Source organism: Lampetra planeri, chromosome 13 (genome assembly GCF_965212315.1).
Source record: "Lampetra planeri chromosome 13, kcLamPlan1.2.h2, whole genome shotgun sequence".
Classification (NCBI taxonomy): domain Eukaryota; kingdom Metazoa; phylum Chordata; class Hyperoartia; order Petromyzontiformes; family Petromyzontidae; genus Lampetra; species Lampetra planeri.
The window spans coordinates 7,018,070-7,040,353 of NC_136119.1; the positions used below are offsets into that span (position 1 = coordinate 7,018,070).

The 22,284-nt window shown below is 47.1% G+C and overlaps 1 protein-coding gene across 2 annotated transcripts in view; it reads left to right on the forward strand.

Moving 5' to 3' along the window:
- The window catches only part of DAPK1 (death associated protein kinase 1), a 68,668-nt gene that overhangs the window by 40,591 nt on the left and 5,793 nt on the right, over nt 1–22,284 (forward strand). For both annotated transcript variants that reach the window (XM_078600035.1, XM_078600036.1), the window contains exons 13-23: nt 3,492–3,590; nt 4,499–4,597; nt 5,738–5,836; nt 6,133–6,330; nt 6,888–7,088; nt 10,351–10,449; nt 14,565–14,642; nt 19,286–19,517; nt 20,539–20,727; nt 21,408–21,605; nt 21,837–21,975. In XM_078600035.1, coding sequence (XP_078456161.1) covers nt 3,492–3,590; nt 4,499–4,597; nt 5,738–5,836; nt 6,133–6,330; nt 6,888–7,088; nt 10,351–10,449; nt 14,565–14,642; nt 19,286–19,517; nt 20,539–20,727; nt 21,408–21,605; nt 21,837–21,975 — 1,631 coding nt within the window. The remainder of the gene's footprint in view (nt 1–3,491; nt 3,591–4,498; nt 4,598–5,737; nt 5,837–6,132; nt 6,331–6,887; nt 7,089–10,350; nt 10,450–14,564; nt 14,643–19,285; nt 19,518–20,538; nt 20,728–21,407; nt 21,606–21,836; nt 21,976–22,284) is intronic.

Consider the following 22,284-nt stretch of genomic DNA (forward strand, 5'->3'; position numbering starts at 1 on the left):
TTGCTTCCCTCCCCCTCTTTATGTCTTTATTTGGCCAAAACACACATCATGCTTGCACCTGTGCCTAACTTTTTTTCTCGTGTCTCTTGCTTGTGCATAGTTGCGCTGTCTTTTTCTATTCGCTTGTGGTTATGTCACTATTAGACTAAAATATAGAGCTTGCTTGCACATGTACCTAACCTTTTCTGTACCTCTTGCTGTCATTTTATATTTGCACAGTTTTCTTTTGATTTGCACGTGTTTTCGTTTACGACCGTCAAATACCTTGGTTTGTTAGTTATGCACTATTCCTTAAGGACCCTGCACTAATCTGCAGTGTTGATGTTTTTTGTCTTTGTCTTGTTGTTGATGTGCTCACGCACCACGTGTCTCGATTGTGAAATAGCTGTGCAACTAGATAAACGGGATCTTCCCTGTAACAAACAAGAAACTATCTAAACTCAATCCTCTGCGGGATGAACTCCACCCCGCAGCATGTAATTTAAAAAATATGTAACATTATATGCTCTGCATAGTCGGCATTCACAAGTTGTTATGTCAATATGCAGCGCATAGGACACAGTAGGTCACACAGGAGCTCTTGTTTATTTGTTCCGATATATTAGGTGCCCTAAACGCACAACTTCGACTCACCACTTGCACAGAGGCTGTGATGTTTGGTTTTGTGCATTCATAAGTGTGTGCCCTCTGCGCCACTAATCAATTCCTTCTCATCACATGATCGGTCCACCTTCGTTCATTGGGGTGGTTGAGCCTTCTCCTCTGCTGCCTCTGATGTCTGGTACAGCCTCCCCTTCGGTGCCCTGCTTTCCTGCCTGTCCACGTTGCTCAAGACCTATCACTTCTCTTTCCACCACTCAGAGTGACTACCTTTGCTATCTAGCACGTACTACACTGTAGCCTTCTCGTCTCTGTAACACACCTCCCTGCCTCGTTCTTCTTTCACCTGCATCCACAACTTGTGTCCTGCGCTCTTGTGCGTTGTCTTGAGATGTCATTGCATTTAGACACACGATAAAACACAATTGTATTTTTTTGCTGGATAGTCGTTCAAAGTGCTTTGCGCTTAAATGTTTTCAAAAAAGTTCTGTGGCTGGAAATGACCAGAAATTACCATGTCTGTCCTGCTGCACTTTGCACAGAATGGTCTTGCTGTCTGTGCAAGGGTAAATACAGCAATGAAGGGGCTTAGTTGATCTCCCAAGCAAACACATGGCGGTGGTGTTTACACGTTACACTATGGAAATCGAACGTTCTTTTGATGTGCGTGTGTATTTATTGCTTGTGTCGGCCACCCTCACGGATTACCGAGACCCTAAATAAGCGCTTGAGAAAAATGGCCCGTGGCTTCTTTGTCCATTTTCTCTTTATTCGGCCGAGAAGTCGTTTTTTTCACCGACGTGTAAAGTCAGGTAATTTGATCCGTGACTCAGCCCGATGACAGAAGAACTGGGCTGTAGTCAGTTTAAAACAAACCTACGGCATTACATAACATTGACATCACAGCTGCAGCATTTGTTCTCCCGTAACAGTCATTCGAGAGGTGTGCGGCGGTGACTCGAGAACTGAAGCATTTCTCGTGACGAGCCCCCCCCCCGCACGTTTTAGGTTTTCACTTAAAAGCACTTTGCCCCCCCCCCCCTAGCGTTCCACTTGAAAGGGAGATGACCTGCAGGGTCAAATAAGTTTACACATAGCTGATAAGCAGGCATTATGCTGTTCTGAGAGATTCTGTGATGAATGGTGGGGGGGGGGCGGTCGGCGAAGAGTGCCCCATTGCCTGTCTTGCCACCCCACCCACCCCCAGGACTGTGTTGGATAAATCCAGACTAGGTCACATCTTAAAAAAAAAAATGCTAAAAAAAGATGTGAAAAAGAAGAATTGCCCCAAGGCACATGAGCAATGCACACAAACAGAATTACTGCGTCTATCTCTCAAAATAAAACCCGTATGCACTCCCAAGAAATTAGTGTGTGTCTATGTTGTGTGTTTCTCTCTGTGTGTCTCTGTGTTGTCTCTCTCTGCGTGTGTGTCTGTCTGTGTGTCTCTGTTGTGTGTGTCTGTCTGTGTGTCTCTGTGTCTGTGTTTTGTCTCTCAAATTTAGTTCTACCCGTTGACGACTGCTTGTGCAATCGAAACCTCGTGTTCTATTATTTAATTAATTTACTTTCTACGTGACTTTACCGAAAGAACCAAAGAGTAATTCCTGCAGTCACGAAAGCTCCAAATCAAGTTTGAGGATTAACCTATAAGAGGTTTCTTCTCAATTCAGTTTTAATCTTCTTTGTGATATTTGGGTAAGGTTTAGGGTCAGGTTTTTTTCTTCAGGTTGTGTTAAGCTGTCATGGCTTATTTTCCAACTAATATGAGGTCTCTTTTTGCAATGCGCATATTTAAAGATTGCAATGTTAGTGCTGGGTACACAAAGGCAATAACATTGTATTTTTTTTATTAAACAGTGACACATATGTCGAGTTCGAGAAACCATCAAGGAAACTCTAAAATTCTGCTCACATAACTCTCTGTGTGTGCGTCCAGCAAAACCCGCTCAAATGGGATATGTAGGAACCTGAGTTTATCTCTCTGTACACAAACGACGTGTTTAAATTTTAGGCAAGTGCCGTCATCTGTTTGGATAACCTCGTACAAACCGCAACGCTAGAGTCGCAGTGCGGTGATCCAGGTTGTTTGACCTGCAGAGCCTGTCATGCAGTCGAATTCCGGTTTCATTGGCCGGGAAGCTGGTTGGACATCGCACCGTAGTGCGAGTCGCAGAGGTCGCAAACGGGTTTTGATTCCTTACCCGTACCCGTACCTGGCCGCACCAGGGTCGCAAATGGGTACCCGTACCCGTACCCGGCCAGGTACGGGTACCCGTTCCCTACCCGTACCCTACCCGAAATGAGTGACAAACGGTTACTCACCAGTGACTCACGGCCTATCCGTACCCGTACCCGGCCGCACCAGGGTCGCAAACGGGTACCCGTACCCTACCCGAAATGAGTGACAAACGGTTACTCACGGCCTACCCATACCCGTACCCGGCCACACCAGAGTCGCAAACGGGTACCCGTACCTGGCCGGGTACGGGTAGCCGGGTATCGGGTAGTGTACGGGTATCGGGTACCCGGTTGCGACCTCTGGCGAGTCGGTGCCGTGTCACGTATGCAACAGAGAGTTTTCTCCCCGATCCGGTGTTCAACGCGTGGGACAAGGACACTGATATTAGAAGCCACTGCAGCTATGTATGCACTTCTAAATCTAGATTGAAAACTCATTTCTGGAGAACTGCTTTTTTGTGTTTAGTTTGTTGACCTTCCCCCGTACCTCCGATTGGCACGGTTCACTATGTACGATGCGAAAGAAGTTCAACATGAATACGTACACAAATTCTAGCATTTCCCTCAACGTTCATTGTCCAATTTTTGGTCTGCGACATACATACGAACCCGAATGTGACGTGGGGTCTGTGCTTCCATTGTGTCCACAGCATGGGGAACCACCGCTGCTGATTGCCGCAGCCTGTGGCAACAACCAAATCTTGGAGTTTCTGATGTCCCGGGGCGCCAGAGTCGACGTTCATGACAAGGTGCCTACTCTACTCGTTTATGCCCCCCCCCCCTTGCCTCCAGAACAAAGGGGCGCCGCGGTTGCGAGATGTTAACTACCTCGCCTGGTATGCAGGAGGTCGTGGGTTCGATCCCGATCCTGACGCCTGTATACTTAGAGTCTGCGTGTCTCTCTCTCTCTTTTCTCGTGGTCGCGTGGATTTTTCTCTGGGTCCTCTGGTTTTTTCCTCTACACTTAGAGACATCCGCTTAGAGTATTTGGCTGTTATAAATTTCCACGTGTTAAGCCACTCCGTTGAGCTATCATTTGTGGCCAGGTTATTCTGAAAAAGAGCTATATAGCTCAGTGGGTCTTACCTGGCAAAATAAAAAGTTTTGTTTTAATTTGAGTTTAGAACATGGCACAGCCCGGACATGACGGATAATTCCACACCATTGCCCCAAAGGCTTCAGGAATTATCGATGATAAATAAACAGTGCATCCTTTACATCTCATTTGGCTGTGTGAACAAGTATAATGTTTCTTCGTTCATCTGGCTGATGTAGATGCAGAGCAATAACAACAATTTCACATTCAGGTGTTCAAGCCAGATAAACGCATCGGAAGCAGCGAAGTGTATCACTGTGATGTCTTTTTTCATATTAGGAATGATGACGATTGGGTAAATGTGATAGATACAAAGCAAGGTACAATGTACTGCCGTCGAGAGCTGTTTTTAGTAAGCAAAACTCAACTTGGCCGTACGTTCTCTGGTCCTGAGTTGAGGAAATACGCCTCCATCAGATGATTCACCTTCCATTCAAAGTAATGCAGAGACGATATGAATTTATATGCACTACTGCAATAACCGTGCAACTTTCATTCACATTTTCCGGAGTAACTCTGCAGTGTTTCTAACCTGATTGTTTGAAATGTTGTCCCTGCCAGCACGGAGCCAACGCGGTTTACTGGGCAGCAAGGCAAGGCCACCTGCATACCATCCAGTTCCTCAAGGATAAGAACTGTTCTCTTGACAATCGAGACAAGGTGAAGATTAAAATTGATCTCTGTTTGTGAAAAAATTAACCCGTAAAAACAAAGTTTTTCACTATAAATCCTTTATATGCGTGGCGGCTAGAGTCCTCTCGTCCTCTGGCTTGAGATGGCTGCCACCTATGGGTCAGATGATTGCCTGCCACCATTAAGCAATTGGTAATTAAATATAATTTATTTTTTCCTAAAAAGTGTAACATTTTTGAAAAAAATTTTCACGAAAATAAATTGTCACGCACAACGAGTCTGTGTGCAAATGTCAGCTCGATTGGATCACGGGAAGTGGGTTAAAAAACGACCGAAAGATTTGCACGGTCGTAAGCGCGCAAGCAAGCAAGCAAGTGAACTTAATATAAAGGATTTAAAAAGTGCCTTGTGTTTGAGAGTCACTGTGTGAGTGATGCTTTCCTAGCTCCTGGAGTGTGATTTTTGCAGCTCTTCTATTTCTGCAGAAAGCCTCTACCATCCATTGTAATGGTGCATCGATTCGTCAATTAATATCGATTATTTTGCTCACGGTCTGCGCATCAAATCGTTGGTGTCCATTCACTCGGGTGAATAAAGAAAACAACCGTGCAAGCGAGATAGAAAAAACCGAGGAAACGATACAAACGAGACAATGAGACAACAGCAATCTAATTGTGATTCCCAATTTGTGACATTTCATCTGATTGCTGTTGGGTGGGTAAATAACGTCTATGCAGAGGGCCTGTTGTTACTGTTATATTTTGTCAAGTCGTTCAGTGTAGGTTTTCCTTTGTGTGTGGGGGAAAGGTAGTGCAGCCATTGGCTCGCTGTGCTACGAACTCGGCGACCTAAGTTCGAGTCACGCTCACGGCCACCACCATTGATGATTATCTGAACTGGTCCTGGTCGTCCCCTAGATCGACTCAGCCTCAAATGAGTACCTGGTGCGGTGTGTAACATCTCCACTGGGGAGACAAAGGTTTCCGGGCGTGTTGATGGCCACCCACCACCTTTGCGTGCCGTGCCGGCCTTCATCGGTGCTCCCTAACAGCACTTGCCCTAAAAGTATGTTAAGGCTATAGGGGGCATCTTTGTCTTCGTTGGCACTGTTTAACCGCGTTCTTCCCGGTGCCTCTGGGCGACGACGGGCTGTCCTTGTCTCGGTAGTCCGAGGAGACCCCCCTTCACGTGGCCGCACGCTACGGCTTTGTGGACGTCGTGCAGCAGCTGTGCAAGGCCGGCGCCAACCCCAACCCCACTGACAAGGTGCCGCCCCACCGGCCTTCACGGCCAGTATTCACCCGTCGTCACCATCAGCCAAACACCTCCCACCATCACCACCAGCCAACACCACCAGCCATCACCATCAACCGTCATAACCAGCCATCGCTTTAAACCAACACCACGAGCAATCAGCTCCAGCCATCCTTGCGAGCCATCGCTGCCAACGTCACGCCCACCCATCACCAGTCGCCACCACTCCAGAGTCACCTTCGCCTCTCTTGTGGTCCTGTCTGCCCAAATCCTCACCTGGGTTATCGCTAACCCCCATGACCCACCAGGAGCTGGAGACGCCGCTGCACTGCGCCGCTTGGCACGGGCACACGCCGGTGGCGCAGGCCCTGTGCCGTGCCGGCTGCGCCCTCAACATGCAGAACCGCGACGGTGAGACTCCGCTGCTGAGTGCGGCGGCGCGGGGCCACCGTGACATCGTGCAGTGCCTGGTGGAGCACGGGTCTCAGCTGCAGCTCACAGACAAGGTGCGCCAACACCCTTGACTACTGGCAACCTATCATACCCTTTGCACTTTGACATCTGTGTGTTGCTAGTTGTTTTGTTTCGTGTGCACGTGGGTGTGCGTTTATTTTTTATTTTAGCTTGTGGACCAACCCAAGAGTGTTTCACCAGCATGGACAAATTAGTGTGCCTGATGTGTTGACCAAATTCTCCTTATAACGTGTACCTTTGAGCTTGCGAGTTGGAGGGGGCAAGGGTGAGTGGATTGCATCGATTTGTGCAACTCTCGGAACTAAATGTTTGCTTTATTTCTGCCGCCACCCGTCCAATAAAACTTATATAAGAAACATTGCCCCCCCACCCCCCCCCCCCCCCCCACTCAGAAGTCTAACACGCACTTGCTGGCCGGCACTGCATTCACATTGTGCTGCACAGGGACAGTTGCCACTGGGGGGTCCCCCTGCCACAGAGCACCTCGAGATATACTCTGTGGCAGGAGCGGCATAAACACGAAGTGATGGTGACGGTTTACCTCCCTCTCTCTTCCCGCGCCCCTGTGGCCACTCTCCACGACCGCCAGAATGGGTGGACGGCGCTGCACTTTGCCGTGCGGCGGCGGCAGGCGGACATCGTGGGGTACCTGCTGACGCGCGGCGGGCGCTGGGCTGACGTCGGGGACCAACACGGCGAGACGCCGCTGCACCTGGCCAGCAAGGACGGTTCCCTGCCCACTGTGCGGGCCCTCTGCCTCGCATCCTACAGCCCCGACGTACCCAACAAGGTAGTACGCCCCCGGGGGGGCAGCAGTGTCAGTGTGTTGGGGGGGAGGGGCGGGTTGGGTGAGGGGTTGAGCTCTCCCCTGCTGATGGCTCTGTGCCCCCCTTTAAAATTGTTATAGTTGAGTCAATGTCATAATAACAGCTCACATGCGCGCACACACACAAATTGATCTGCTATGGAATCCTTTACATTTTTCTAGGATTAATTTATCGTTCAAACTATCAGCAATTGTTGGAGGGGACTGGATAAAGTAATAGTGGTACAATTAAGCCACGGACACCATAGCCTATTCTCAACTACATAGGGGGTGAGAGCCAGAGCAGAATGCATAATACTAATTCTGTTTAGTGTTTTACATTTGTCTAAAGTTTGTTTTACATTCACTGTGTCTTGGCCCCCCTAAATATTTGAATGCCTCTCCAAACACGATCCCGCTGGTGCACTTCCTTTAAGGGTACCTGCTCTGGTTTGTTTGGCTGGGCCTTTCATTTTCTTGCCACGTTCTTGAAATGACATTTCTATTTTCATACCTTGAATGATATTTGTGTTATACGCATGGTCGTGTGGAGTTGTTTTCAGTATTTGTCACGTGACAATCGTAAGGTTTCATATCTGATTTTGGGCAAGAATGTGCTGTTGACGTTTTTGTGTAAGCTTCCGCAGCCTGAGAGCCCCGTTCAGTTTAAAGCCACGTGGATTGTTGCCAATTTTCCCAAGACCAATTCCTTTTGTGCTTCTACCTGCCTAGTGCCCACACGTAACTTGTTCAGGTAATGTTCGGCTTCACTTGCGTATGAGGTAAAACAATGCAGACTGCTGTCATAGATACCGATAAACAAAAAACAAAGTGATGTAGGCATGTTATGATTCATCCACCCAGCTATTCAATTAATGGCCACGATTCGGGGCCTCGACTCAATTCAACATTCAATTACTTTTTGTCTTGTTTTTAGCCACTTCCGTGCCCTCGTCTAGAAGGCCGCTTTGGATTGCACCACTCTTCGATTTCACATTAACATGCTAAGCTCTCACATTAACATACTAATCTCTCACATTAACATGCTAATCTCTCACATTAACATGCTAATGTCTCACATTAACAAAGCCGCTTCCGTGCCCTCGTCGAGGAGGCCGCTCTCCTATCTTACAGTTACATGCTAATTTCTCACATTAACATCACTAGCCCCGGCCACTTCTTTTTGACCCTTGGGCTACACCCATTTCAAACCTTTCAAAACAGTCTGCCTCAGCAGCAGACCATGCTTTCCCACCTGATGACGGACGCTTGTGTTGCGCCCGAAACGTCGTGATTTTTTTGTATTTTATACCTACAGTACGTGACTTTACCAAAAGAACCAAAGAGCATCATCGGTATTGTTTGTTGTTTTTGTCTCGAATTTACAGTTTTGCTTTATTAAGGTGAATATAACAGCATCTAATTTGCATCTATTAAACATCACCAATGTTTCCACGTGCACGATGCAGTCCGTGAAATTCGTCATTTTAATCGAGGAAGTGATGCATCATTACACGGATAATGTCAAGTAGCTCCCGTATTATTGGCCACAAATACCACTTAATTGTGATAATTATGTGTAGTAAAACAAGGAGTTATGTTTGATCCACCCGTGCTGAGTGTATATATCCCCGTGCTCTCTATTAAGGGTCAAACTCGTGTGTCGCGCGTCCTAAAGGTTAGAATCACGCACGCCAACTCAACTCTCACGCTCAGAGGCACTTGCCGTGGAATGCAGCGGAATGCAGCTCCGTCGGGTTAGGTCCAGAAGAAGAAAAAAAAATGATCCGCAGGATTAGCAAAGGTGGTATTGTGGTTTGTGAAATATTTGGAGGCCGCTCCTCTTTGGAATTCATCATTGAATTGAAAGAAATATGCGAAGTACAGGCACTCCTCCTGTCTCTGATTGACAGTGGGCGTTATCGTCGTGCGTGCTCGGTTTATGACGACTTGCCGTCATAAACATTAGGTTTCGCTTTGTATGTACGATTGGCATCGCAAAATGTCTTATGGTATTTTAAACAATGAGATAGGGCAGATATTTAACGGCCTTTTATGCAACTGCCAACTTTTATTTTAATTTTAAAAAGGCCTTCCCACACCTCTTGCTGTCCACTTAAAAATCACAGAGATCTTTTCCCGGCAGTCGCTTGGCATCGCACAGCCGACTAATTTTTCTTTGCTCAGTTTGGTCGGCTCTCACTATGGACAGGTGGAGTGGGGAACAGTTACAGATCACCGCGGAGGTGCGGAGTGACTTAGTCGGCAATGACACCTTGATGTATGACAGTTGGCTTGAAGTGTAACTGCCTCTTTGTAATTCAAACCAGGGCATCTGTGTGTACGTATCGCAGCTGGAGCCCACATCTCCCGTATAAACATGCTTAGCAAGGCCGTTTAGTTTACCTTGGGCTTAGAAGAAGCCACATGATTTTTGCTCATTACACATGCAGCAGGACTGAGTAAGGTTTATCCCTTTTAGTATTGACGCCTGTATCCTCAGTCAGAGGACTACCCACTTCAAACACCTTGGCTTTTTAGACAAAGTAAATGCAGTGAAAATAAATCCCACTGGCAAATATTTACTGAGGCAACAGTACAAACAGGGCAGTGCAGCCACTTCAAGACCTGTGATTGCCCAGCACGTTGCTCCATCTTGGTGGTGTGATTTGAGGCAATTACTGTATTTTTTTATTCTAAGATGCGCTTCTTCCCTGTATTTTAAAGCAAAAGTTGGGTATGCATCTCTGGTGGGTGCGTCTGTCTGTCAGATCACATTTTCATAAGCTTATTGAGTTAGCGGTGTATCATCCTTTCCGCAGCGTCTTATTTGCATTGAAGTGTGAGTTAATTGCACATTACAGTAGCTTCCTTACACTGATATCTTAGCCAAACGCGTCGGCAGCGAGGTGGTGTAACATTGAGCTCAGTGGCTGCAGGTGTGTGAAGTCTACGTAAGGATAGTTTCATAGCCGTGATGTCTTGAAGCAGTGCAAAAAAATAAATTACTGTCGTGTTCTTCTAAGGTCCCGATTCCAAACTTTCCATCTTCACTGACATGCATTCACCCAACATTGCTGATATGTGGTCAAATAACCCCCACGACCCGCATGTCCTCATCCGGGAGTGGGATGACATAAATGGATGTAACCCGTGCACGGTGTGTTGAAGCTCCCTCCCTCGAGCTGCCGGGTTGTTGTGCTGCACGTTGCGAGTTTCCGTTGTGGCTGTTTCTTCTTGTGCGCAGCATGGGTGCACGCCCCTGCACCTGGCGGCCCACCACGGTCACCTGGAGGTGGTGCGGCAGCTGTGCGTGGTCGGTGCCAGCCTGGAGGTGCTCAGCAATGTAAGTGTGGCCTCTCGGCCCTGCGGTGCGTTCGACGCACGCACACAGCCGCATGCGTAAGTAGCCTCAAAGCCACTGGCACGTGTCGCCTTGAGGGTTACCACTGGGACATATCTCTCACAACACTGGACGAGTGAAGAATGACATGTATGTAATTGTAAACTTAAAACTAAACAATTTTTTTATTTTACCAAGTAAGGCCCATTCAGCCCTCTAGCTCTTTTTCAGAAGCGACTTGGCCACAATTGATAGCTCAACGAAGTGGCTTATCACGTGGGAATTGATAGCAGCCAAATACTATTAAAACACATGTTTCTAAATGTGGAGGGAAAAACCGGAGGACCCAGAGAAAAATCCACATGACCATGCAAACTCCAAATGTACAGGCATCAAGGTCGGGATCGAACCCACGACCTCCTGTATACCAGGCGAGGTAGTTAACATCTTGTTACCATGGCGGACTTGTATTGTCTTCAGTGGTGTATGATTACGCAACTTACCAGAAACATTCTTTTTTTCCTGGGAAGACTCGCCGACTTCCTCTGAGAGCTACCACAAACAGAGGACAATCCTGGCTAATCCAGGACAGGTAGAAATCGTATTAGCCTTATACCCAGAGCACACAAAACAGATGAACAAGCACAACACATATAGCACCTCACCCAGAGGGCACAAAGCAGAGTCTGAAACGTTGTAGTGTTTATGAAATCAAATTCTACCTTAATGTTCCACCATTTGCCGACCAGCCTGAGCTCATTAGGTTCTTCCAGAGTCAATAAAATGCCTAGGTCTAAATGAGCAATGGGGTGGTATTCATCTCCATTAATGGACTTTAGTCAGTGGTTGATAAATTCCACATTAAAATGTTTGGAGGCTAAGTATCTCTGTAGGATGTTGCACTGTTAAGTTCACACAAAGTGGTATTTATTTGATCACCTTGGAAGCATGATGGGTTGATTCATTCCACGGCCAGGATTTTAAATTCCAAATAGGCAAATATTAGTTAAGCACAGTGCCACCTTTCCAGATATTTTGCATGCATGTTCTGTCATGTATCTGTTATAGTGCAGGTCACAGGAGTGGAGATTTTGTTTCAGTTTACACTCGTACATGTACTACACTGCCAACAGCAGTCTCTTAACATTTAACAGCCCCACACCCACAAGAACAGCAACACAGCGAACAGATACACAAAGAAAATAGCCACCCAGCTAGCAGATACACCACCCAAATAGAGCCTGATGGCCAACATCTACACAATGAAAACACAGCCACACAGCCAGGGATCTCGCACCAGGCCAACAGCTACAACTAAAGCACCGCAGTGGAACACGCTGCTGAATTTAAAACACCATCTGTTGTAGCTTTTTTTTCATTCACGACTAACAATGACTTTGGTCTTCAAGCACGTCCATTAATTACATTCACGAAAGCCACAAAATGCAATCAAACATTGGAGGATTAAGAAATGCATCGTTACATTTGAAAGGCAACACTTAGAAGCACGTCGCTGAGATTTATTTTTCCGCAAAGCGTCATCTTAATGTAATTTTGTTTAAATCGCGTTCCACACTGTCGGTTTTACCAAACCCTTAATAATATTACCATTAGCCGAATAGGACGATTTGCTGTGCATGGGATGGCGCGTTTAGCCGAGGGCGGTGGCGAGGCCGGAAAGGCAGGTTTGTGCCGAGCCCCACGCCAGACCCCCCGTCGCCTCCGTGGCAGCCTCGGGGAAGAGTCCTTGGTTGCGTCTCTCTCTGGCTCCTTGCAAAACCAACCTGATTTGCAGCTGCTGACTCTGTGCTCGTGGCCAATTTGCCCTGCAACACTGTATTTTTTTACATGTCCCTCAAGACAGTTGAAACGGGTAGAGTTCCATGAATCATAAATACTATTGGGCAAAAAAGAGAGAGAGAAAATAGAAAATGTAAAAAAAACTGTGATACGCATCACCATCGTTTACATACTGCTTAGCTTCACAAGTGATGGCAGACAGTGCAGCAGCAGCAACAACAACCGTAGGGTGATAAAAATCCTCGTGACAACAAAAATAAATTATATTTTCACATGTAAATATTAACGGAGCCAAAAGGTGGCGCTGTTGTTTCCTGCAAATTCCACCTCTGTCCACTGAGCAGCAGAGGTCACAAACGGGTTTTGATTCCTTACCCGTACCCGGCCGCACCAGGGTCGCAAACGGGTACCCGTACCCTACTCGTACCCGGCCGGGTACGGGTAGGGTACGGGTACCTGATTGCGACCTCTGGGATGAAGCCATGTTGCAGGCGCGGGTGGGTTGATTCTAGGAACTTGAATTGTGCGAAGAGACAAGACTTTGGGAAATGCGTGACAAACAGTTACTCACCAGTGACTCACGGCCTACCCGTACCCGTAACCGGCCGCACCAGGGTCGCAAACGGGTACCCGTACCCGCACCCGGCCGGGTACGGGTAGCCGGTTATTGGGTAGGGTACGGGTATCGGGTACCTGGTTGCGACATCTGCTGAGCAGTACAAATAGGGGTACGGCCACAGTTGCTCATCGGCAGGCAGGTCGTGCGTAACGGGGTAAAGTGTGGGCACTTCCAGGACGTCCGGCCAGCGTGGACGAGTTTGCCGAATACCCTCTAGAGCTCTCCACAGTACTATATTCTCCCCATTACAAATCGCACATTTATCATAATGACCCCAAAGTTTAAGTAAACACATGCAGTCCAAGGGTAGTCAAAATGTCTACCAAAGTTTGCGGTGGGTCTTACTTTGCGAAGTTGCTTATAATCCGAAGAATACGTCATATATATATGGCTTTCATCGCTTCCCAGCTTCGGAACATCTCATAAGTCAACACACTTGCTAAGTGATGAGTGTTCATGAATGTTCAGCCCTGCTGCATCCTCTGAACCGGTTCAACTTGGCATCAGGGGCCGACGTCTGTGTCACCTCGCCGCCAATGGCGTGCGCGCCGCCGTAACTATGGTTGTCGGTTGCCGTGGCGCAATGGGAATCATTGGCTGTGGCCAGAATTGTGAGCCGATATTATGTGTATCAAGTTATGGCGGCAGGGGCGGCGAGAGAAGTTGTGTGGTGGTTGGTGGTAGGGACCACCCACGGCCTTGGACCCGTTGGCCTTCCTGTTGAGTAATGTGTGTACAGCACGCAACCTTGTGTCATACTTTATTTGAGTTATCTGCCAGCCATGTGACATAATAGAAGCAATACGACATTTTCATCATAGTGTCCTTTTCAGAGACAAAATCTGAATGGTCAAAATGAAGCATGGAGGAGAGGTGCATGGTGGGAATTACACTGAGAGAAAAATAGGAGCACATGGATCACAAAACAAATGCAAATTGCAAACATATTAACTCATAAAACTAAGTGGCCCATGTAGATAATGCACACAAGAGCATGACGACTGTTTAGAGGGAGCAGTGAAATTCGCCGACATGCACCTGCATGGTATTGCAAGGACTATTAAAGAAGACATGGGCAGGCCTTCATCCAGCAGTGGATAAATCATGGCTAAAGATGATGTATATTAACTTTTTTTAATATTGTATTAGATTTTTCAGCGAATATGGAAAAAGGTCTTTCAGTAGAATTACACTGGTCAACAAAAAAAAACATTTTTTTTCTGGCCTGGATTTTTGCAGCTGTTTTAGACTAATTTCAGGGCGCTGATTCCAAATCTGATCTCAGATTTGCTCTATCACATCTCATTTTAATGTTATCGGCATACCCCATTTTCATTGATTTTACCCGAAATTAACTCTGTCACTTATGATTGCAAGTTGTTGCGAGTCAGTGACTACTTTAGTGTAAAAATATGGTGCTGTATTTTTAGGATAGTGTGTTTATAATATCATTTTATGTAGATATCCACATTTATTTAATATTTTTCTTCCGCAGTTTTTATTGAAAATGCAATATTTGATATGTCATCTCAAAAACCTGATGTGATAGACAAAAACCGATGCCAGATTTGGAATCAGCACCCCACAATTACCTTAGAACCGTTGGAATACCTTATGCCAGAAAAAGTGTGTTGACCAGTGTTATCAGCTCTAACGATGTGTTGTTCTTATTGTTTTCCGGCAAAAACAACGACTCCAGGAAGGGCTCACTGCAGAGGAGCTGGCGAAGACGGAGGGGCACACGGAGGTGGTGCGGCTCCTCTCGCGTCTCCGCAAGGTAACCCTCCGCTGTACCTTCAGGCCGAGAGTCACTGCTTCCCAGTGGCTACAGATGTGTAATGGCATTCTGGGATATGCTTATGGATTCCTGTCCCTTGTTATATTATCGTCCAATATAAAACACTTAATATAAAAAAAATGCCAATTGTAAGATTAACGAAACAATAACCATGATGATCATGCTCATTAAAACAACGTTGACTACAGATATACATTCCATGTATTTTTTTTATTTTATGCTTTAACATTGCATGTGTGGGGGAGTGAGTTATCAGGGGAAAAACTAAATCAATGCCAGAAATGATGTTGAGCAGTTTACTGCATTCCTATGGGGCCCAATACGCCAGACAGACATCTCTAAGCCACGGTGGAGGTACTCCCCACCAGCCCATCCGCACACGTCCTCCCTTTTTCGCTCATGCTAACTTGGACTCCACTCACCCCAAACACTACACACGGGTGGGTGGGCGGGGGGAGGTGGGACCCTTACGCATTAGCAAGTCACGGTCATAAATAATTAAATGGGAAGATTACGCATGGCGACATCCTGCGCACAACCCCACGATGCGTGGACGTTCCCAGCGACCCACGACCGCCAGCGTCTCCAAGTCTAGCGGCTTTGCTGCCCCCGCAAGTCTCCCCTGGGGCCTTATAAGGATCCCGAGCTGGCACTCCGCCCCGTTGGTGCGTGGCTCCCGGGATTATGGCGATCACGCCAGCACAAGCGCCGCGCGGAGCCCTCTGCGTTCTTGCCGGCACTGGCTGGCAGCCCGCATTACTAGAGAGTGCCGGCCAGCGTCGAACAAAACGGTGCTGGGGGTCGGAGTGGGCGGCGGGGACGCGTTTCCCACACGCTGCCCGTGGCGCTGCGCGACATCGCCAGCGCATTATTGGGCCTCAAAAGAGGACATCGACATGGGATGTTTCAGTTTCACACCCGCTGATTGATGGCTTGTTGAACCCTTTGTGGAGGTCCTTTTTAATTAATTTGAGAGCTGTGGAGCAAAAAGAGAAACCATAAACACGTAACAATGCCCCCCCCCCACCCCTTTATACAATCTTTTCACGGTGGATGAATCGGTATCCTGTTGGGGAAATTAGGACCTGAAAAAGTAGCAGCTTCAATAACTAAGAGCTCGGCGTGGCAGCATTATTGGAAAGCTGTTTAATGATTTCAGCCGGTTAGTCGGTCATTGAAAAAGAAGAGGCTCGCTTCGTTCGCTGGGAAGCGCGCACATTTGTGATTCGGCGCTCGTAGGGCTGCTGCTGCTGCTGCGCTTGCTGGTGGAGTGGGCTGCAGCACAGTGGTCCATACAGTGTTGGGGGGGGGGGGGCTGGGCTCAGGGGTAAGCCTGTCGCCTCTGCAGGAATCTCTTTCAATTCAAGATGATCCATTGTTCATGCTGCACTTCCCGTGCATTTATGGTCCAATCCTGCATCTAACAATGGCAATGCAAATTATGTATCAGGCGCGAGAAGCCTCGTGTGGATTATGGCCGAATCGTATTTGTCCGAGTGCCATTTTACATGCACGTGTGTGTGTGTATGTGTGCATTTTAGTCTGTTAAATTGTAATGAATTGCTTGAAATCCTAAAGAAGCACACATGGGTGTGGTTTTTGAAAATATGTTCTGTCATGTGGTCGTGATCATCTTGCACAACGCGGTAGTGTTTGGCATGGTGTGGACGCCACTGGCGATCGGATCGGACAATTCAGGGTGGCCGGCGAGATTTTTTTTTGACACCAATTGCCAACGCGGTTTTGTTAACACTTTGCTTGCCTGCGGTGCAGCAACTTGAGGTCCTTAAAAAAAATCATTACGTACTGGGGTTGTAGGCCCATGGTCTTTGTTTGGAGGTGGGGGATGAGTGGGGTTCGGAGGGGCGAGTGGGTGATGAGAGAGTGGGGGCGGCGATGGGGGGTGGCGATGGGTGGCGACGTGTCCAGGGTCGTATTAATGCCGCCGCTTGTTCCATTGCATCAGCTATCCGAATGATGCACGTGGATGAAATGCCGTTGTAATCTTTTATAATCATTTACTGGCCTTTGTCAATGAAGGCCGTCTTTTTTAATCTGGTATGAAGAAGAGCCATTGCTCTTAAGGTAAATTTTATTTCTCCTTTTAAGGCAGTGTTATTGACAAATGCGTGCCGTTTTTTTGTTGTTAGCTGCGTTGGTTGTCTAACCATACTTCCCTTTCCTGCGCAATGTGGGTTTGTGAAGATGCATGCGGGCAGAGGGGTTGCCCTTGATCAGTTCCGATATCACTCACCATTGCTGTTGGCCGGGAATCAAATCCACGTCCCGCCGTGTTGTATCTTGAAGTATTAATTCATTGTACATGAATGCTTGTTTAAGAGAGATACCATGTCAAGTCGATTTAGAGCAGTGTTTGTCAAACTTTTTTTGGCCTGTGGACCACCCAACCTCCCCACCCAGCCTCCCCACCCCTGGTGACAAAATGTTTTCGCTTATCTCTAAATACTAGAAATACAAAATTATTCGTATTACCGGGACATAAACACTTTTTTTTAACACTCTCTCTATGCTTTCTTTATTCGGGAAGTCATTTAGATATTAGGGTTAGGGTAGTTTACCGAGTTTCATTTCTAAAATAAAAAATCGTAAGTAAAACATTAATGTCCAAACCAAGAGGTATAAACATTGGTCATTATTGTCCGGATCGGCCTGCATTTGCATCAGCCCACGGGTAACCTGAAGGACCGCCTCTGGTGCGCCGGGGACCACACTTTGAGAACCACTGGTTTTGATGTCAAGATTTAGATTTGTAAACACAGTCCAGTGCTTCATATTTAAAAGGGTATGCTTTCACTGATAACCCTATTTTTTTACCATCAAACTGCCAGGCTTTTGATTTGAATCATTTGATTTGCCAGTGTGACCAGTAAAATGGCAACCACTGCCATGTGATTGGCCAAATGGGCTTCTCATTCTGCATTTTCAAGTGTTGCCTGAGCCGTGTTGCGTGCATTCATCTCATGCTGCACCACCTGCACGAGCCATTGCACGTTTGCGGGAAACAACAGCGCCACCTTTTGGTTCAGTTATTATTTACACGTAAAAATACTGTAACCTGTAATTTCCTTTAGTTGTCACAAAGATTGATATCAGCCGACGGTCGTTGTAGCACTGTCTGCCATCAGTTGTTGAAGCTCAGCAGTATGGTAACGAGGGTGATGGGTATGGAATTTTTAAACCTTTTCAAATGTTTTCTCTTTTTTGCCCCGTAGTACATGCCATGAATTATTATCCGTCACGTGCCAAACTGACATTTTTTAAGTTGCAGAATTGGACAAAGACTAATTTAGTGTTAATATAATAGTTTTTTTTTAAAAATCAGACTAAGGCCATGAATTTGTTACACTTGAGAACTCGGTTTAGTCAATCGTGGCTGAAACCCAAGATTTAAGCCCAGGATTACATCATTGCTCGTTCTTGAGCCATCTGGGCCACTATAATATTTTAAAAACTCTTATTCACTTTTTTCAGCAAACGAAGATGACTTGTCTGAGCATAAATGATGGAGGTCTCCATGGGATTATCTGTAAACCATTAATCAAATAACTTTCCGTACTTCCCAGCCACAGCCAGTATGACTGTTCTTTAAATTATTAACCAGAAGCAGTAAATTTCTCAGTCTGTTGTGTAATTATGGAGTTTGGTACGGACCGCCCAAAGGCACAAGCACACGAGCCGCCGTATGTATTTCAAAGTGCAGTAGTTTACACTCCGATGGCCTTGATATACAGTACGGGGATACACACGTGCACGTATATATGGTACAGCTCTTTGTCAATGCACTGTTGTATTTAATTGCTGGTAGTGGGCAATATTTGATCAATGGTCAGTGCGGGGTTAGCAGTGAAGGTAAGCGTAGAGATCTGGGAGCAAAGATGTGCAGCACAAGAATGCTGCACTATCCTGCAGGTAACCCCGCAGTAGCCAAGCCTTTAGCAACCCGTTTGTGCAAGGCGGTCACCCATCCTGGCACGATACAGGATCAGTCAAGCACAACTTCTCAGATCAAATGAGATTGGATCCATTCTGGGTGAATTGGTGAAAGTCAATTATACACAACAAAGTAGTGATGTGTATAGCATCCTAATTAACAATTATTTCAGGTTGCAGAAGTTTGTTTGTGTTTTGGTTACGATTGATTCATTCGCCCTGGGAGAATGCAGGTTTAAATAAAAAGTAATTTTGGATATACGTGGGATGAAAATCCAAGGGTTGTGAAGAGACTGACTCCAATATTTGATCACTGGTGTCGTCTTTGCATTACAATGGACAAATTACAATATACGAAAACATGTACTCCTATAGAATTGTACATTTATTGCACAGCAAGATATTCGACATCATTCGACTGTGCTTGTAGAAATGTTTAGTTTTTAATATTAAGATGAGTGTCATTGCCTCGATTGTCTTGGAGTGGCCACGCAAAACGTCTACAACATTGACTCTTACACACATGGTGCACGCATCTTGAGCAATCCCTGTTAGTAGATGGGTCCTCCCACACCCATCCCCGTCGTCCTATCGACGTGACGTGTGGATAAATGTGCAGCATGATCGTGCCTGTGATAACCGCCGATGTTCTTGCCGCGTGCGCGCGCCAGGAGGGACAGCGGGCGCAGTACGGGCAGCAGTTGCGCGCCACGCAGACGCCACAGCCGCGGATCAAACTCAAGTTCTTTGGCTACGCGGGCAGCGGCAAGAGCACGCTCATCGAGTCACTCAAGTGTGGCCTCCTGCGGGGGCTGTTCAGGCGGCGGCGTCCTCGACTTGCGTCTGCTGGCTCCTCCATCTCGTCACGCTTCCCCGCCGTGCTCTCCACACACAAGACACCTAGTATGACATCGCCATCGCCGCCACCACTGCCAACACCACCGCCACCATCGCCCACCACCACCATCATCGCCACCACCACCGCCTCTACTGCCACCACTGTGTAGGCAGGAAATGCTGTGGGATGTAGAGTTTTCCGCGATATAGCGATTCTAAAATATATCGCTACGATATGAGGTCCATGCTGATCGCATTGAAATTACTACCACAAACTTCGTTGTTGGAGTAATTGATGGGCATGGCTGTTGTGACATCATCGTATTTGTGGTTCATTTTTTTTTTATAAAATTTTGCGTAACCTGACAGCACGTGAATTATAAATTATATCAATTGTTAAGTTGTACATCAAGGCACAAAAAAATGAATAACATGTTAAATACAATTCGAAAGTTATGGAAAACTAATATGACAATCGTCACGTAAAATGTAAAATATCATGTAATAAGATATAATATGGCAATGCTAGTAGCCCCGTTCACCCTCTGGAAGAGTGAGAGTTGGAGTTCGTAGAGGTTGGGTTGGTCTGTCCAATCAGTCCCACTTTATGTTTGCAGCTACTGTGAGTGTTAATCAGAAGTGACAGGACCATGACATTTTTTATTTAGTTCCGGTGATGAGACGCAGCATGAAAAGCAGCATCGCCATGGTTCTCGTCATGTCTAGAGGCGATGCGCGAGTTCCACGTTTTGAGGACACTGCCGTCTGTTTAATTTAACACCGCTAAGTTTACCGTACGTTGGGTATAGGATCAGTTGAGCGCAGTCTTCATTTTCCACTGGGTCTCGGTCAGTGTTAAGAAACAAGGCAAAGTGTGGCAGGATTATCAGCAGTGCCTTCATGACCCTTTGGTCTTTAGCGCGAGACTTAAGTTCATAGTGGATAACACCGCCCCCTCAAATAGGACTCCCACCTCGGCAACATTTCAAGGCGATATAACATTACGGTGCCATTTCTGAATGAATTCACCACTCCTGTGTGCCCCATCTCGATCCACCCACTCACCTGCTCTTCGTCCCACACAAAGGCTCATCAAGCATCGCCAACCTGTACGCGGGCTGCGAGAACGTGAGCGTGAAGAGTCGCAGCATGATGTTCGAGCCCAGCATGTCCAAGGGCATGCTGGGAGCCCTGGTGTCGCCGTCGCAGACCTCCAGCTTCCCGTTCGACGAGCAGTCGACGCGCGCCATTGAAGTGCAGAACGGCAACGTCAACGGCAAGCCTCAGACCCCCACGTCTGCGTGCGATCTGCCCGCGCTGCGTTCCACAATACACAAACTCTCTGTGAATTTTACAACCCGTTACTCTCTTTGCTACTTTAATGTTTATGTTTAACGGTGATATTTACATATAGAGAGCCATAATGTCGGTTCAACTCATGCCCCAGTGCATCTTGATGACTTATGCCAAAGTTTGGACAAAACCAGCTTTGTCGGCTGTCATACACAATCTGTGTATTTCCTGCTATAATCTGCGACGTACCATAGACTTCCATTGAAAATTACAACGCTAAGCGCTGGGGTGACAAGCTGCGCTCATGCATCTAAAGCACTTGTTCATGTGTGGTTAACCGGATGATAAGCTCACAATCAATTACACGAGATCATAACCGCGTCAAGTAGCTCACCGCACTTAGCAGCAGAATTAGCGACGGCTTTCACTTAAAGTTTTAAGTTTTGCGCAGCAAAAGTGACTAATCCAATTTACGCCTGTCGTAACGCTTTTCCGCATGCCACGGTCTCTCCGCGGTTATTATTTTCCAATGCACGCCACGAGGCTTGCATGGGGGGGGCGACGGGGGGTGGCGGTGGTGGCAGAGAGCGACGTAGTGCCACTGTGCGAGTGCCGGCAGCTTACCACCGCGCTCCGTCCCTGTCCCGTGATCGTGTACGGCAGGCGTGGGCGACTTGAGCTTGTGGGAGTTCTCCGGAAACCCCGTCTACTTCTGCAGCTACGACCACTTTGCGGGCGATGACACCACGAGTGTGCACGTGGTGATCGTGAACCTTGAGACGTCCTACGAGACGCAGCTCAGCCATCTCGTCTTCTGGCTCAACTTCCTCAAGTCCCTGAGGCCGCTACAAGAGTCCATCGGTAAGAGCCTTTCGCCGGGTTGCCATAAGAAACAAAAGGTTAAAGGTGCAGCCCTGAAATGTCTTGCCAATCAACCAGCGGTTTTTTCAGTATTATTTAATTGCAATGCATATATTTTTTTATTATTGTTACCCTTGCGAGAGAACGACAACACTTGCCCCAACCGGGCCTCAATATTCAGGGGACTAAATGGGGGGAACCTTTGCATGCGTGTGCGTTCCACGTGTGCAGCGTATTGTGGGCGCCCCCACACACCACTCAAGGTGGTGCTTGTGGGCACGCACGCCGACCTGGTGAACTGCCCGCGGAGTAACACGGGCGAGTTCGCCTATGGCTCTGGGGTCCACCTGATCAAGGAAGTGCGCAACAGGTGGGTTGGGGGGGGATTCAGGAGCTGGGTGAACGGGGGGGGGGGGGGGCACTCTTCTGCTCCTAACTGGGAACATTCATATTCACACACCCATGTGGATTCGTGACCCTGTCTCTCCGAGTGTTGCACAATCCCTCTGCTGATCGCATTGTCTTGAACTCTCTTCGTTATAGTACATAACACAAAATGTCCATTCGTGGCATTGTGGAGGATATAAATAATACAATTTAATAAGCAGACAATATTTATCCTCTATATATCATCTCAAAAAAGTGTTTTTTTACTTCCCATTTTACTTCCCATCAATCA